Here is an 18,893-nt window from a genome sequence, read left to right as displayed (position 1 = left end):
TCGCTGTCTCTCTTGCACTTGCTTTTTTATTCTGACACACACACACACACACACACACACACACACACAAGGAGGTCAAGTTAAGGTTGTGCTTCCATGACATCACTGTTGCCATGACTCATACGTGTACCCCGAGGCACAGTGAGGCCCTCTCCCCCTCAGAACCTGTCAGAAGGACTTAGACACAGACACACACACACACACACACACACACACACACACACACACACACTAATTTATCACTTACTCTCAGCATACAGTGATCTTTAAAGCACGGACTGTTTTATACACAAGTATTTTGTGTGTGTGTGTGTGAGCGGTTGTGCGTTGATGCCGATGGGATGCAGTCATGTACCAGGAACACACTCATCAAACAGACTTGGTTTCATACAGGTTGTGTATTGCTGACCCTCTCTCTCTCACGCACACGCACACACACACACACACACACTCACACACACACACACACACACACGTATGCTTCCCGTGTGATTTACAGCGGTCAGACTCAGATGGAGAAAGCAGGCCTCTTCTGGTCGGAAAAACCTCAACTGTGGGGATCACACAGGGGGAAAGACTTCCATTACACACACACACACACACACACACACACACACACACACACACACACACACACACACACAGGCTCACTGGCCCTTTTAACTATCCCGAGTGTCCAATAAATCACCTTTTAGACGCATCGTATTACTGCACCAGACGTGTGTGTGTGTGTGTGTGTGTGTGTGTGTGTGTGTGTGTGTGTGTGTGTGTGTGTGTGTGTGTGTGTGTGTGTGTGTGTGTGTGTGTGTGTGTGTCGTTACAATGGAATAGTCCACCCAAAATCATGTTTAGAGGCAAAAGTGACAAAACTTCAGATTTCTCTGACGTTTTTGTTTGATAACTCACTGAAATTAATAATTGATCGAGTCCATTGTCTAGTTGTCAAATGATCAATTGTTAATATATTAATCCAAAATGTAATTGCACGATAATAAGCCTCTAATATTGTTTTTTAGCTTCACCCTTTAGCTTGAACCTCATCATGTGACTCAGCAGCTAAATCTGTGTGAAATAATCAAAAGAATAAATAAAAGAACGATTAAGAGTTGTTGTCTTTAAACATAACAACACAAAATGAAGCAACAACATTGTGGAACATGACTCATGTGTTTTCTGGTGTTCCCCGTTTCATCCGCTCGAGGTCAGGAATCCAGCAACTAATGAAACGTGTTGCGTCACCCTGTTGGGCAACATGCAGACTTCAGGTTTCCATCGGCTCTATTTTTGGATTATTTTGTGTGTTTTTTTGGATCGACGGCCCCGTTTTGGACTTTTTTTGTATTTGTCAGAATGAATTTGATAAATTATATTGATAAACAACATGAACACATGATTCACTCACTCGGCTGCAGCTGTGAGGCTCTTGTGTTCACATGAAGTGTGTGTTGTGTTGTGTTTCTGTTTGTGATCGCGTCTCTTTCTGTCCTCAGATCACGACTCAGAGGGGAAGAGAGTCCAAGACGTGCTGTGTACGATCGACAAGCCACAGGTTGGTACACACACAGAGACACACAACAGAGATACACACACACACATACACATACACAGAGACACACTCAGTCAGACAGACAAACACGCACACAGAGCCAGACACAGACAACGACACACACAGAGAGAGACACTGACACACATACACACACAGACACAGCAACACAGCAACACACACACACACACACACACAGCGTCTCTCTCGTGCTCTTCTCGTCATCGGCCACATGGTGGCAGCATCTGCTCATCCAGACCTTTTTTATTTTATTTTATTCTTTTACAGTTTTCTTTAAATGTTTTTCCTTCTTCAAGGAGAAAGAGAAAGAAAGAAAGAGTGAAAGAGAAAGAAAGAGAAAGAAAGAGAGAACGTCTCCGGGTTAAAGCCGCTCGGTCAGCGTCACATGGACCGTTTGATACCTGCAAGTTTACAACAAGAGAACTAGAAACAGACTAGAATGGAGTGATGAGAGAGAGAGAGAGGACGGAGGGAGGGAAGGAGGGAGGGAGGGAAGGAGGAAGGAAGGAGAGAGGGAGGTGAGCGTGTTCGCTCTCACATCCTCAAATCGCCTCTTCGTCAATACAAATAAACTTTACTCACGTGCACGTTCAAAATGATCGACGCCTCTTGACAGAACACACACATCTTCATGAGGATCTACTGACCCGATGCCACGTCGCATGTTGTGCACTGCTCTTGGTTCCTTTGTGTTATTGTGACATGACACACTTGTGTGTGTGTGTGTGTGTGTGTGTCCTCTGCAGGTGTCCAACGTGCAGGCGCGGGCCGCGCGGCTGTCCTGGGCTCCCCCTGCCGGGCTGGTGAACCGGCTCAGCAACGGGATGCCCGTCTCCTGCTGCTACGAGCTCTCTCTCTCGGACAAAGGGCGAGACGGGAAGTACCGCCTCATATACAGGTAGGGAACGCCAGGATGCATCCAACAGGTGCAGCTAGAGGCGTGTGAACGTGTTATATTCATGTGTTCATGACGTTCATTTAGTTATAAATAATGAATCTGCTTTTAAAAGAAAGAGGCTCAAAATATCAGCAGCATACATACAGGCATCTATATAAATGTTTATTCTTTTAATCAAACTATTGTCTCTCATTCATTTGAGTCATTTAAGGTTTACTGTGTGCTTTGAATCCTCATTGTTAGTTTAAATACTACATTTTATGACTTTTTACTGGTTACACACACATTTCACACAATGTTTGCTCATGGACATTTGGTTTAAAGTCATGAAAATGTGGTTTAAAATCATTGAAATGTGGTTAAGAGTCATGGAATTGAGGTAAAAAGTGATTAAAATGTGGTCAAAAGTCATGAACATTTGGTCAAAAGTCATGAAAATTTGGGTAAAAGCCATGAAAATTTAGTTAAGTCATGGAAACTTGGTTTTAAATCATGGAAATTGTGTTAAAAGTTCTGGAAATTTGGTTAAAAGTCATGAAATCTAGTTTAAAGTCATTCAAATTTGGTTTAACGTCATCGAACTTTGGTAAAAAGTCATGAAAATTTGGTTAAAAGTCATGAAAATTTGCTGTAAAGTCATGAGATCGTGTGTGACCTTTCGCGTGACCTTTGTCTGTTTTCAGTGGCGAAGAACTGGAGTTCCATCTGAAAGACTTGCGGCCGGCGATGGACTACCACGTACGGTAAGGGCTCCGTTCCCACGCCGGGTTGTTTCCTCGTCGCATCCCTGTGTGATTCCCTCCCTGAGATGAAAACATCTTCTCGTGCTCTTTTGCCTTCAGGGTGTCGGCGACGTTCAACTCGGTCCGCGGCTCGTGTTCAGAGGCCGGCTCGTTCACCACACACTGCGGCGCCCCCGACGTCCCGCTGACCCCGAAACTGTCCCACCGCACCAAGAGCACCCTCACCCTGCAGTGGAAGGTACGAGCACGGGTCCCATGTCAGAGTTCATTTGTATGTATTTGTTCAGCAAAGTCTTGGGAAAAAAATTTATATCTGCAAAAAAAAAATCACTTTTAAAAAGATATTTTGATGTTAACTATGACATCCAGCATGATATGAGCCAGATTCCCCCCAAAAATGCCTCCTGGAGCGTCAATAAGACACTTTTTGGGAAAGATTAGGACCTAAAGAATCAGAATCTGCAACAAAAATCACAATAAAACAAAGTCTTGTCCTGTTAGGAAAGAGTTTCAGTCAAGAAACTGTGTCGTTCGGTTCAAAAATGGAAAAAAAAATACATATTTTATGCCGAAAGAGTGTCGGAATGGGGCATGCTGGGACTTAAAATGTGAGCGGGAGGATTTTCCAAAAGGTTAATACTTTGACGAAATGTCCCCTTTTTTGGGAGCTTATTGCCTAGCTTGACTTGATTAGCATGACATCACCTAATAGAGAGAGATCCTTGCTCTCTCTCGCTCTTCTCTCTCTCTCTCTCTCTCTCTCTCTCTCTCTCTCTCTCTCTCTCTCTCTCTAACTGACCCTTTTTTCACCCTTTTTCTGCAGGCTCCGGGAGACAACGGTTCCAAAATCACAAACTACCTGCTCGAATGGGACGAGGTGAGTGTGTCGCTCGCTCTTCTTCACATCCGTCGTGTGAACAGATGTCACTAAACGGATGTTCATGTCATGGAAGATGTGATAAACATGTGAATTATGCCTTTCCAATCCATGTCAGGGCCCTACTCTCCTCCTCCTCCATCCTTTTCTTACTGCACTCTGGATTCTTTTCTACTTTATTGATTTCGTTTTTATCATTTCCATCTAAAAAAGCATGCATCTGTTGTGTCCTCTGCAGGGAAAGAAGAACAGTGTTTTCCGAGAATGTTACTTCGGGAGCCTGAAACACTGTAAGCTGACGAGACTCTTCCCTGCCTGCGGCTACACCTTCAGAGTGGCGGCGCACAACGACATCGGCATGAGGTACGCCGCCGCTACACAACATACACACAAAGGGGGAGGGAAATGTATTCATGCACATGTCATCGTAAATAGCACGGGAGGCTTATAACTCTGGATTTATGAATATGTGACAGCGAGGTCACGGGCCATTGTTTCAGCAAACATGGACGCTATACCTGCAGCCTGGGAATAAATTAGCATTTATTAGCATGACGGAGAGCAGGACAGCGGTCTGCTACCCGCCGCTTTTATTCTGCATGTGGCACGCGTCGTCTTCCTCGTCTCATTTTCCCCTCGTCTCCTCTGTGTGTCATTACGGTGGCGAGCATCTCGCCTGCAGCCATTAGGGGCGACGGGGAGGACGTGATGAGGGCCGAGAGCGAGGAGATGTGAACTCGACGCGTCCTTAATGGCTCCTTCAGCTCGATTCAAGCCTTTGAAGCCGCGGACAGATACTCGCGCAAACAAACTGGGCACATGCTGGCTTTTGATTGCGAGCTATTTTCCTCACTTGGGGGGGAGGGAAAAAAAAAACAATCCGACCTCCCCGACCCCTGCTGCTAGTCGTACATTAAAATACTTTTCCTCCCGCTTCGCTCAAATTAGCCTCACCCTCTTTCTGTGTTTTCCATCTGGCTCCTGACATGAATATATCCTTTTCTCCTCCTGCCACAGCTGCTCTTTAACCTTTTCCCCCTCGCACTATCTCCACTGGGAGTTCCCCACGCTCCAGTTCTCCACTGCAACCCTGCACTCCTTTGCATCGCTGTCCTCTTTTTCCCTCAAAAGTATTAAACTTCAAAAGTTAGTCATTCGCTTGAGCTGTTTCGCGTAAAAGTCGAGGTTACAAGCCACTCCTAGTGGGTGTCCCCGCTGTAGCAAGGTAGTGCTGCTGCTAGCGCTCCGCTAGCTACTGCTGCTCCCCGCTAACTGCTGATAGTTGCTCCCCGCTAGCAACTGCTACTGCTCCCCGCTAGCTGCTACTGCTGCTCCCCGCTAGCAACTGCTGCTCTCCGCTAGCTACTACTGCTGCTCCCCATTAGCTGCTGCTGTTTTAATTTAAATTTGTATGTGCTTCTTAATTGTGTATTGTTTTGTTGTGATTATAAAGCGCTTTGTGAACCTGGTCTGTGAAAGGCGCTGTACGAATAAAACTTACGTACGTACGTACGTACTTACTTACTTACTTACTTACTTACTGACTTACTAAGTACTAAGGATGGGGAGTGGGCGGGAGGGGCAACCGCGGCGCCACAAAGGGGGCGTGGCTTATCTCAGCCGCTTGTTTCCTTGAAGAGAGCGATCTTTTCCGTTATGGACTATAGATGAATGACCACCAGATTTGCTCTATACTTGTTGTGGAAGTCACAAAAACGTGTGAACATAAACTCCATGGTGTCTGGGATCCGTAGTCCCATAACAGCCTGAATGAAGCCGCTATCAGAGCTCTTTCCGGGTGACCGGCAGCAGTTTGATTCGCTGATTGGCTGACGCACCATGACGCACCATGACGACGACAAATACGCGCCGCCGGACGGCTCTAGTCCGGCCTGTCATTACATCTTACCCGGATACAAAAGATATGTTTTTCTGATTGGCTTTAACCCATTTCCTTTTTTTGATTGGCTGATGAGTGGCTCCTCGCGGGGGGGGAGGGGGACTTGATTCTTCCGTGGCGAGGGCAGCGCGCGACCAGGTCATGTCTGCGCGCTGCGGCACATTAAATAGCCTGGAGTTTTTTTTCAGCGTGTGGCGGGAGGGCGTGATTTAAGACCAAAATGCGTGACAGTCACGCTCAATGCGTTACACTTGAGAGCCCTGTAACTAACTAACTAACTAACTAGCTGCTGCTGCCGCTGCTACTCCCAGCTGCCCGAGTCAGCCGTTGAAAGCTAGCTGGGAGCTAGCAGCGGCGTTAGCATCAGTACTAGTTGGCAAACAGCGGGAAGCTAGCGAGAGGGGGTGGAGGGGGGGACACCCACCGAAGGTTGTAGCGGCTTGTAACCCGACTTTTACGGTAAATAAAATAAACCCAGAAGCGTTGACTATACTGTGAATGTGTTCCTGTGCAGCGGCTTCAGCACGGAGGTGGTGTTCTACACCATGGGCACGCTGCCCGCCCTGCCGTTGGCGCCGCGTCTGGTCAGGGCGGGCGTCTCCTGGGTGACCTTGGAGTGGGGGCGTCCCGAGGGCAGTCCGAGCGAGGAGCAGCTCAAGTACACGCTGGAGATCCAGGAGGACAACAGCGTGAGTACCGAAGAAATATATATATATATATATATATATATATATATATATATATATATATATATATATATATATATATATATATATATATATACGCACACATAATAAGTTTAGGTTGTTTTGTTCCATCAAAATAAATTTGATTGAGCTCCGTGCTGTCAGTCATGTGAACCGCACATGAAGAGACATGACAGAATTAGCAATTTTCCAAGCGGGAAGCGATGAAATAGCGCCGGTGTGATAGGTTGGTTGCGATATGGTTTGGAGGAAATGAACAGCAGACGCACAGAGCAATACTTCCTGTAATATCAAAGCGAACACACATAAACACACACCACACTGTTTGCTGATGATTGAGCACGTATAGCGCCTTCACCTCGTCACAAGCAAGTGGATATATAATTCAAAAGTCAATCCATCTAAACTAACACATGCTGACGGGAAGACACACACACACACACTCACAAAACTGACTGTGTATTTGTATCTGTATTACACGCAGGGAGTAGACTTTCATCCAAAGTACACTGGAGAAAACTTGACCTGTACTGTACAAGGCCTGAAGAGGAGCACGCAGTATAAATTCAGGGTGAGTGACGACATCTTTTTTCTCTTTTTGTTATTTGGTTTTTATGTAAAGAGGCGAGCTGGAGACAAGGGAGAGGAGAAGGACAAATTAATCTTCTTTATTTCATTTTATTTCTTCAGTCAGTGATGTTCTCTTTTCCGTTGCATGTTTCAAAGGATTTCAAACGTTTCCAGCTGACGATCCATCAAGAAAAATGTCATTTTTACAATATGCAATATTACCAATAATGAAAGAAGGCAACTCATTGGCCCTTAAACGCCGTGCGGCCGGACTAAAAGCCGCCGCGGCGCCTCGTCATGTGAGGACATCGTGAAACACAATGTACCTGCAGGAGATCCCTCTAAGTGGGCTTTTGCGTTGTTATGAAGGCGGCCACTCCACTGTGTGTCTTATTAACTGTGTATTATGGTGCAATCATATAAAACAGCACATTGCATGGACTTTCAGACACACACACACTGGGAGCGAGGCCCATTGATTGTCCATAGAATTGGGTGAGGCGGAGGCGCACAGGTGAAGTAGCAACAAGTAATGGCTCCCGTTAATCACATCTTGTCTTGTTTTGTGTCCTCTTTTTTCCTCCCCGGTCCTCCATCCCCTCCCCCTCCTCCCTCTCCTGCAGCTCGTAGCATCAAACATGGAGGGGAAGAGCAGTCCCAGTGAAGTGTTGGTCTGCACCACCAATCCAGACAAACCGGGCCCTCCATCCACACCCTGCGTCACGGCGGCGACACCCTACGGATTCACCGTCACATGGGGTGAAGACACACACTCACACACACATGCAGGCGTGCTGCATGTTACACACTAACACACGCATGCAAGTGTGCTATATGTTACACACTAATACGCACATGCAAGTGTTTTTTGTACACATTGTGTAATACACACATGCAAGTGTGTTATATGTTTACATACTAATACACACATGCAAGTGTGCTATTTGTACACATTGTGCAATACACACATGCAAGTGTGTTATATGTTACACACTAATACACACATGCAAGTGTGTTACATGCTACACACTGTTATACACACATGAAAGTGTGCTCCTTGCTTTTATTCTTTTAGTCTAAAGAACAAGTGAAGGTCAGGGCTTCTCTCTTTGCCAGGTAGAGCAACATTCATCCTTCTCCAGGTGGATAATTGCAGAATGCAATTATTTAAGAAAAAAAGGGCAAATTGCTGCAGAACGTAATGCTGCGCTTGAGCTGTGATGTCATTAAAAAGATCTTTAGTGAATTGGACCTTGAGGCGGAGCAGACGGCGGTCACGATCCGTTCTGTGTGACTTGACTCTTCGGCGTGACCTTATAAAACCATGAAAGTGTTCAAATGGACTAAAAGAAATACGACGACAACCACCTGGCGGAGTCCACTGCAGAACAAAAGTATTCACTCAGGTGCGATGGCGCTGATGAACGGCTCCGCCTCCCCGGACGTTCATGCATCAAGAATCCGATGCAGCTGAGCGGACGTGAAAGCCATCGCCGTCTGCCGCCATCCATCATCCATCATCCACCATCCATCTGTCCTGCGTCAGCGCCGCAGCCGTGGCAGCCTGCCCTTTAGCAAACGATGTAAACACGACACAGATCTGTGCCTCGTGTCCCTCGAGATCATCCATCTGACTCCAGAGGCGAGAAACGCCTCACATGTTAGAGCATTAACGGGATTTCTCCACCGGCTGCTGCTTGACCGGCCTCACAGTGATTAAAGCTGCACTGCATTCCCTGTATGTGTGTGTGTGTGTGTGTGTGTGTGAGTGTGTGCATTTACTATTATCAATGTTGCATATTTATCTAAACAGGAGCACCTTTGGGTGTGCCTAACTGTGATACAATGAGCATAAAATGTGTCCATCAGCGCTATAATCTCAGAATAAACATCCCCAATCATTTTAATATTATCATCACGATGCCCATAAAGTATCTTTAAATGCTCCTTGTGAAGAATATAAGAGAAAATAATAGAAAGTAGAACAATTTTCTTGTTATTGAGACCTTTTTGGCAGCAGTTTGTACTCCTTTTTTTTTTTTTTTTTTGTCTGGCTGACAGACAAAACATCTTATGAGTTATTGTCTCATATCTTCAAGGATTGAAAAATCGATGACTTGACATTTGTTTTGCTGACACCGTGTCGTTTTGTGTGATTTTTAAACCCTGTTTCCTCAATCCGTGAAAGCCGTGTTGGTGTTTACTGCGTCACTGAACTGATCTTTTCCTCCCGGACAGATCCTCCGCAGGACGACGGCGGCTCGGAGGCGCTCACGTACCTGCTGGAGATCTCAGAGGGCGGCGCTGAAGGTACGACTCGTATCCTCCATGACGCACAATCAGCTCATTGCAGAGCTTTTTTAAACCCTCAACACCTTAAAAACATCGCTTTAAAATGTACCGTCTGTCCTCAATTCAGACACAGCCTCCTGAGATAGTCCAGCGTCCATATTTTACTCTTTTTGTTAGCATTAATTTAGCGCAACAGTATTTTTTTTTCCTCCAGTTTCTTCAGCGAGGAAGTTAGTTAGTTCTTCATCCAATCAAATGAAGCGGGTTGATGTGATCGGTTGTGTAATTCAGTTGTTTGTGCGTGTGTTTGTGTGTGTGTGTGTGTGCGCGCAGCGAGCCAATGGGAGGTAGCGTACAGCGGTCCAGCGACAGAATGTGTGTGTGAGCGCCTGACACCCGGGACCTTCTATCGCCTACGTGTGTGTAGCATCACCACCGGAGGACACAGCCCGGTAAGACACACACACACTATCACACTCACACACATAAACACACACACATTTGTAGATAAATATAATCCATGTTTCTTCCGCTCCATATTTAATCTGTATTTTCTTCTCTTGTGTGTATCATGTCCTGTGTGTGTGTGTGTGTGTGTGTGTGTGTGTGTGTGTGTGTGTGTGTGTGTGTGTGTGTGTGTGTGTGTGTGTGTGTGTGTGTGTGTGTGTGTGTGTGTGTGTGTGCGTGCGTGTGTGTCTAATTTCCTGTGTGTGTGTGTGTCTCATGTCCTGTGTGTGTGTGTGTGTGTGTGTGTGTGTGTAACATATCCTGTGTGTGTGTGTGTCTAATTTCCTGTGTGTGTCTCATGTCCTGTGTGTGTGTCTCATGTCCTGTGTGTGTGTGTGTGTGTCTGCTTCTGAAGTGCACCGTCAGCATCCCGGTCCGTACGTTAAGCGTCCCGCCGGGTCCCTGTCTGCCGCCGAGGATTGTGGGTAAAGCCAAACACAAGGAAGTGCAGTTAGAATGGGGTGAGTGACACACACACACACACACACACACCCAAGGTATTTTAATGGTTTTGTTAGAAATCATCCCTCCCCTCCCCCCCTGTAGAAGCCCCTGTCTCTGAAGGAGTGTGTGAGGAGTGTGTGTTCAGTCTGGAGATGAGCGAAGTGGACAGCGAGCCGGCGGAGGTTTACCACGGGTCGGAGCTGCAATGCACTGTGGGTAGTCTGCTGCCCGGTGCCACGTACAGCTTCCTGCTGCGGGCTGCCAACGAGGCCGGGGTGAGACACACACACACACACACACACACACACACACACGCACAGTAATGTTCTAGGATAAATCTGATATTCTGGGATTAAAGTCGTAGATTTAGAATAAAAATTTTGAGGAAATCCTTTAATAAATAAAATTCTTGTACATTTGTGATTTTTTTTTTCTCTCCTCCTTATTATAATGGTTTTAACCTACAATAATCCTAATCTCCTGCCGTTAACAAGACCACAGAATCCACGAAAAAACCTGAGAAACGATGAACATCATTTCAGCGTTTTAAAAAATGTATAAAAGTAATTCTTATTTTCCACATTACAGGCCAGAAAGTGTGTGTTTCATGTCTCCTAAAACAATGTAATCTACTCCAAATTGAGGAACCGCTTCATAGGATTAAAATGTATTTAAATATAAATATTTTTTATTTCGGTCACAGCGACCCAGACAGACCCGCAGATACATGCTGCTTGTTCTGATCGTCCAAACACTTAACAGTGAACCAGCACTCAGACTGACTGATTGAACACACACAAGCACACACTCAAACAAAAATCAGTGGAACATGGAGAACAACAACAACAACAACAACAACAACAACAACAACCACCAGCAGTAATCCTGAACTCGGTGTCTCTCCCGCTCTCTTCAGTTCGGAGCGTACTCTGAGCCGACGGAGGTGACAACTGCAGCGGGTCCTCCCGGCCAGTGCGGGGCGCCACTCGTCACTCTCACCAGTAACACCTGCGTAACGCTCAACTGGGAGGTAAGACACACACACACACACACACGCTGTATTTATCAAATGAAAGAACCAGTTTTTTGAGCACAGAAAGCAGAAGACACGTCACCCGAAGCCGGCAGTCCCCTTAGCTTAGCTTAATGTGTGTGTCTTTGTGTGTCTTTTTGTGTGTGTGTTGCAGAGTCCTGAGGGTTCGGGCGCAGACATCTCTGAGTATTGTCTGGAGTGGGCGAGGGAAGACGAACCCATGGAGCTCATCTACTGCGGCGCGGCCACGCAGTGCGAGCTTTCCGACCTGACGCCCGCCACGGACTTCTGCTGCAGGCTGCAGGTAACGTGCACACACACACACACACACACACACACACACACACACATACGTGCATGCTTTCCAACCGTTACATCGCTGTTGGTCCGTTTTCAGCCTTTAAAACTAAAAAAAAATATGCATATGAACAAGACTTATGGGGACCTTACATGGTGATAAACAAGACATATGGGGACCTAACATGCATATGAACAAGACATATGGGGACCTAACATGCATATGAACAAGACATATGGGGACCTAACATGCATATGAACAAGACATATGGGGACCTAACATGCATATGAACAAGACATATGGGGACCTAACATGCATATGAACAAGACATATGGGGACCTAACATCCAGAAGAACAAGACATACGGGGACCTAACATCCAGAAGAACAAGACATACGGGGACCTAACATACAGATAAATAAGACATATGGGGACCTAACATACAGATAAATAAGACATATGGGGACCTAACATACAGGTAAACAAGACATACAGGGACCTAACATGCAGGTAAATAAGACATACGGGGACCTAAAAGGCAGGTAAACAAGACATACGGGGACCTAACATACAGATAAATAAGACATATGGGGACCTAACATACAGGTAAATAAGACATACAGGGACCTAAAAGGCAGATAAACAAGACATACGGGGACCTAACATGAATGTGAACACAGCTGCAGGTCAGAGACTCAGGATGCAGACGAATGCAAACGCTGAGGCAAAAACACAGAAACAGACACACAGGCAGAGCGGTGAAGGTTGATGATGATTTATTGTGTTTATGTTCTGACTCTTCAATCTGCTGCATAAATAAATGCTTCTTTTATCTGTTTATTTGTCTAATACACTGTTTCTCCGTCTGTCTCGCTCTCTCTATCTGTCTCTGTCTGTTTCTCTCTCTCTCCGTCTCTCCTCTATCCATCTCTCTCTCTCTCTCCATAACTCTCTCTCTCCTCCCTCTCTTCCCTCTGAAGCTATGAATCCATTGACAGGTTTATGACTCATTTCTTTATGGGTTCATTTATAGTTTTGAGGGGAGTACGAGGTCATCCTAATGTCCTAATCAATGCGCGTGTGTGTGTTTGTGTGCACGTGTGTGTGTGTGTGTGCACATCTGTAATAAAAGGACAAATGTGCCTCTGAAGAGAACCGCAAGAACAAAGCACACACAGTAATGGCGGACCGGGTTGAACTCTCAGTGACTCCTCTCGTCCCGCAGCAGCTTCACTGTAGCGATGTTTAAAATCTGCATACCTGGACATCCTCTAGTTTTACGAGAGCACTTGAATGCAGCAGACGCTCACACAACGATAAGAAAGAGATAGATAGATAGATAAAAAAAAAAAGCTTTGACATTTTACACATGGAGATGAATCAGAAGAACTACCGGCGTGAGACTTCTCTGTGTCAGACGTTTACGGCCGAGACGAAGCTGTAAATCACGACTTTTCTTTAAGTGCAAACCGTAAACTGCAAAGCGCGGCCTCTACTCACTTTAATGTTGCTGAGCTGTTCTTGGAAAGTGGCTTCAGTCCACTTTCAACCAATAAATAAGTGGTCTTCATGTTCTTGGAAGTGCTGTAATAATATATATTTATATTTTGGGCTGTTACAATAAATCCATCGCGCCTCGCTGACTTTTTCTTCTTCTTATTGTTGTGTTTCCTGAAAGAATAATTTTTTTCAATGGTTTAAAGTCATGGAAATTTGGTGAAAAGCCACAATACACATCTAGCTTGCAAATAAAAATAAATGCAGCGAAAAAACAAAACATTTATTGTCAAAGTTACGGAAAAAAAAAAAAATTGTTCAAGCTTTTAAAAATCCTGCAGCCGTACTTTTTCAAAGCTGGTGTGTATTTTGTTGAAGTAGACGATTGCAACTCCAAAGCGATTGAAGGACATTTAATAGAAGCTACTTGAGGTGAATATAAATGTGCACAAACGGCACAATATATAAATACTAAGGCGCTCTTCACCTCTAATTTGAATTCATCTGGTTCTCTTCTCTTGAACTCTGTTTTTACCCTTCCTTTTAATCGCTCCGTGTCTTTTAACCTTCTATTTGTCTTTCTTTTCTCCATCTCCTTTTATCTTTATTGTCCCTTTTTTATGTCTTTTCTGTCCTCGCGTCCCTCCGTCGTCCTCGCCGTGACTCTCTGTGTTGTGTTCTCCTCCTTCAGGCGGTGAACCAGGCCGGCGCCGGTCCGTACAGCGAGCGCGTGAGTTTCCGGACCCCGGCGACGAACCCGGACCCGGTCTCCTCCCTCGCCCTCCTGGACCTCCCGGCCTCCTCGGAGTCGGGCCGCTCCCCGTCCACCTGCCTCCTCCTGAAGTGGGAGGAGCCCAACAGCAACGGCGCAGAAATCACCTCCTACGTCATCACCCTGGACGACCAAACCATCGTGGTGGAGTCGGGGACCGGCCACCTCGTCGCCGGCCTGCAGCCGGACAGCGAGTACAGGTACCGAGAATACGATTTAAATGAAATGGTTATTGTTTATTCTTTTAATCAAAACTATTGTGTCTCATTCATTTGTGTCATTTAAAGTTTACTGTATGCTTTAAATCCTCATAGTTAGTTTAAATACTACATTTTATCTCTTTTGACTGTTTACACACAGATTTAACACAATGTTTGCTCATGGACATTTGGTTGAAAGTCATTTGAATTTTGGTTAAAGGTCATTGAGATTTGGCTGAAAGTCATTGAAATTTGGCTGAAAGTCATTGAAATTTGGCTGAAAGTCATTGAAATGTGGTTAAAAGTCATTGAAATGTGGTTAAAAGTCATTGAAATTTGGTTAAAAGCCTTGTAAATTTGGTTTAAAATCATGGACATTTGGTATAAAGTCATGGACATTTGGTTAAAAGTCATTGAAATTTTGCTGAAAGTCATTGAAATTTGGTTAAAAGTTATTGAAATTTGGTTAAAAGTCATTGAAATTAGGTTTGAAGTCTTGTACATTTGGTTCAAAATCATGGAAATTTGGTTCAAAGTCATGGAAATTTGGTTCAAAGTCATGGAAATTTGGTTCAAAGTCATGGAAATTTGGTTCAAAGTCATGGACATTTGGTTAAAAGTCTTGTAAATTTGGTTAAAAGTCTTGTAAATTTGGTTAAAACTCATGGACATTTGGTTAAAACTCATGGACATTTGGTTAAAACTCATGGACATTTGGTTAAAACTCATGGACATTTGGTTAAAACTCATGGACATTTGGTTAAAACTCATGGACATTTGGTTAAAACTCATGGACATTTGGTTAAAACTCATGGACATTTGGTTAAAACTCATGGACATTTGGTTTAAACTCATGGACATTTGGTTAAAACTCATGGACATTGGTCCCAGTGTGTATGAACCCTGACATCTGGACACATTCCTCTGTCCCAGGACATAAACAACACCTCATCTCCCTCATAGTCCAAACGTGGTCGCATGTCATCTCCTGCGGCGTGTTGCACGATTCCACACATGCGCCGTCAGACAGCGTGCACGTGGGCACGTGGGCACGAGCTTGTTTACTTTGCGACTCTGGAGCGGCGAGTGTTGTGCAAAGCAGCGACAGCTCGTATTATATTCCTGTTGCCCGGTCCACTCAGGCGACAGAAAATGTCGCACAAAATGTACTGCTGTGTGTGTGTGTGTGTGTGTGTGTGTGTGTGTGTGTGTGTGAGTACAGAAATACACACCATTGTTTTCATCGCGGGGTTGTTTTTGTCCCCTCTGTTGCGTAACGCTCATGAGAGGCTTCCTGTAGGAGTTTGTGACAATATTTTTCTGGTAGTTGTTTACAGCAGCGATGCACTCGGATGATATAATTTGTGTGTTTTATTTGTGCGCGTGGAGCTCCGGGAAGGAACGGCATCGACATGTTGTTTACTCTGGTGAAGTGCGTCTGTGTGCAGGTTTAAAACGAGTCGCTATCCTCTGTGTTCAGTCGGGACAGCTGGACCTTAATAACAATAGTTCACTGTCAAGAGAGAGATAGTCATTTTGATAATATTTAGTTTTACATTTCATGTTTTCAATGAACACTTCTTAACCTTTCAGTCGCCAACGATTGTGCAGAATGTCTTCAGTTAAAAACATAACTGGCAACATATAGATTTTTTTTTTCCAGTAATGGCTTTAAAAAAAAAAATGCACCTTACGCATCCACAGTCCAGACTTTCACCAAAGTTGCACTTTACCAATTTACCCTCACACTTAAATTTAAAAAAGCACAACGATGAATTCAAGGACACGAGCGGATCTGTTGGGTGGCACTTCATAATAAGTGCACACTATTTAGCTTTAGTAAAGCATGAATAAAGCATGAACTAATCATTCATAAAGCATTAATCCAACATGAATACTTATTAGTAACTTATTCATAGATCATAAATGATGAGTTAGGGGTTTTATTCTTTATAAAGAATAGATTCCTCATTTGTAAATGAAGAATTCGGGACTTATACATGATTAATAAGATCATAGTCAATTTTTGTCATTTGACATTTTTGTCAAAATGTAAATTTCTAACAAGTTTTTAAAGGAGACAAATCAATAAAAAACATGTATTTATTTATGTAAAACAGACACTTGTCTTGAGACGTGTTAACATCCAGCCTGATGGTTGCAAATGCTTCACCTTTTCATCATCGTTTCCTTCCTTCAATCCTTCCTTCAATCCTCCCTTCATATCATAGATCTGAATGCCATCTCTTCAGATCTGCGATATGCAAATCCGAACATGACTAAACGTGATCTCTCATCATCAAGAGAAGCGAGGCTCCCTCATCTGTCGCGCTCTTCCCTCTCTGTCCCTCGGCGTCTTTTTAACCAAAGGCTTAATTACCCGGCGGACGGAAGGAGAGCTGCCCTTTCTCACTCGGCAGCGTGAATTACAATGAAAGGTTACAGTTACAGAGAATCCGCATCCGCAATTAAACGGCAGAGGGGAGATGCTCTGTAGCCGAGGGGCCTCTGATATGGATGCTAATCAGCTGGTCAGGCATTGGGAGAAAGAGGAGCGCAGGGGAGGGGGATTCCTGGAAGAACGGCAGCAGCAGGGGCTTGAAAAAAACAAGAAATCTATTTCTGGAGGTGCGTTGTAATGAGTCGTAGAGCTGTGTGTCCTCGTTTGTTGGAGTTTCTTCATCTGTGTGATACTTTCACAGCTAACAAGGAATTAACCCCTTGAAAATAAGAAAGAATAAAAGTAATACACTATGCATCTCAGGAAGAAATATAAGCATTAGCACGTTACACTTTTTTTCACACACTTTCTCCAGATTGGCTTTTTTGGGAAACCCAGCTCAAGTTGGACAAAAACAAAACTAGATTTCTGTTGCTTGGAAAATAGAACAATATTTTCTTGTAAAACGCTCTTTTTGTGCATTAAGTCATGGAAAAGTGGTTTAAAGTCATAAAATGTGGTATAAAGTCATGAAATGTGGTATAAAGTCATGGAAATGTGGTATAAAGTCATGGAAATGTGGTTTAATGTCATGAAAATTTGGTTTAACGTTGTGGAAATGTATAGAGTAGCCTTTGAAATTTGGTTAAAAGTCATAGAAATGTATAGATTAGTCATGGAAATTTGGTGGGAAGTCATGAAAAAGTGAGCTTTCTTAGTAGTTATCACCATTTCTAAAGTATATTTTATAAAGATATCGAGCGGTATCCGATAGCGCTCCACCGTGACGTTCCATAACGATCATCTGTGCGCTCTCGTCTCGCAGCGTGCGCATCCAGGCGGTAAACGACATCGGCTCCAGTCCCTTGAGTCCGCCGCTGCTGGCGAGGACACGCCCACTGCCGCCGGCCCCGCCCCCTTTGGAGTGCTCGGCCGCCGGCCCTCAGAGCCTGAAGCTGAAGTGGGGGGAGAACGCCGCCGGCAACACGCACGCCCGCGCCCTGCTGGCCGACGACATGGTCTACACGCTACAGATGGAGGACAAGAACCACAGGTGGAGAGCGCGCACACACACACACACACACACACACACATATCCCCGTTAGCTGACACCTTAGCGCCCGCTAATCTTCCTGGAGTCCACAGAAAGGACAAAATATAATGCAAAAACGTGCAAAACATAACGTGAAACAAACGGTTAAAGTTGTCCAGTCAGATATCTGGTGCAGTCGAGGGCGAGGATAAATATTATGCAGTACAATTTATAATTTATACAAGAAAAAACAGATTAAAAACAGACTAAAAAAGCAAAAGGAAAACGTGAAGCTGAAGTTCAGCTTGTGGCGTAGACAAGAGGTCGTCCATAAAGCCTCGACCACATGAAAAAAAGGAAAAACACACAAAGCATACAAATTTAACACAAATTTAACACTTACATACATATTTATACATACACACACACACACACACACACAAATTTTACACATACAAATTTAACACATACATACATATTTATACTTACACACACACATTTTACACATACACTTTCAAATTTAACACATACACAAATTTAACACATACATATAACACATACACAATTTTAACAGGTACACAAATTTAACACATACAAATGTAACACGTGCGGGATTTGAGCAAAACGGTAACACACGGTAACACACAGTAATACACAGTAACAAACAGTAACAAACAGTAACACACAGTAACACACAGTAACACACAGTAACACACAGTAACAAACAGTAACACACAGTAATACACAGTAACACACAGTAACACACAGTAACACGCAGTAACACACAGTAACACACAGTAACACACAGTACGTCGCAGATCTTGAGGTCATGAGCCGCAACAGGAGGAAACTGGAACTAGGACGCTGACGTTTAGCGGCCTGGATCTCGGCTCTGAGCGGGGATTGAAACTGATTGTGAGGAAGAGTTCTGTGTACCACACACACACACACACACACACACACACACACACACACACACACACACACACACACACACACACACACACACACACACTTTACCCACAGCTGGTCAATACAGCAAATGGAGACCCAGAAGGTCAATACTACACACAAACACAAGGCGAGCAGCTTGTGTGTGTGTGTGTGTGTGTGTGTGT

At 44.4% G+C, this 18,893-nt stretch overlaps 1 protein-coding gene across 1 annotated transcript in view; it reads left to right on the top strand.

Moving 5' to 3' along the window:
- Positions 1–18,893, top strand: part of fndc3ba (fibronectin type III domain containing 3Ba) — an 82,708-nt gene that overhangs the window by 51,498 nt on the left and 12,317 nt on the right. Inside the window, 17 exon segments of the mRNA XM_068580100.1 lie at positions 1,491–1,549; positions 2,311–2,462; positions 3,146–3,205; positions 3,305–3,443; positions 4,029–4,082; positions 4,321–4,445; positions 6,497–6,671; positions 7,174–7,260; positions 7,883–8,018; positions 9,498–9,569; positions 9,885–10,003; positions 10,414–10,519; positions 10,605–10,777; positions 11,419–11,532; positions 11,690–11,839; positions 14,022–14,302; positions 17,569–17,796. Coding sequence (XP_068436201.1) covers positions 1,491–1,549; positions 2,311–2,462; positions 3,146–3,205; positions 3,305–3,443; positions 4,029–4,082; positions 4,321–4,445; positions 6,497–6,671; positions 7,174–7,260; positions 7,883–8,018; positions 9,498–9,569; positions 9,885–10,003; positions 10,414–10,519; positions 10,605–10,777; positions 11,419–11,532; positions 11,690–11,839; positions 14,022–14,302; positions 17,569–17,796 — 2,230 coding nt within the window.

Source organism: Clinocottus analis, unplaced genomic scaffold (genome assembly GCF_023055335.1).
Source record: "Clinocottus analis isolate CAN_PGR_092001 unplaced genomic scaffold, fCliAna1.0.p SCAF_17, whole genome shotgun sequence".
In the NCBI taxonomy this organism is placed as follows: Eukaryota; Metazoa; Chordata; class Actinopteri; order Perciformes; family Cottidae; genus Clinocottus; species Clinocottus analis.
The sequence above is the reverse complement of the archived record's forward strand: the minus strand, read 5'-3'. Positions and strand labels throughout refer to the sequence as shown.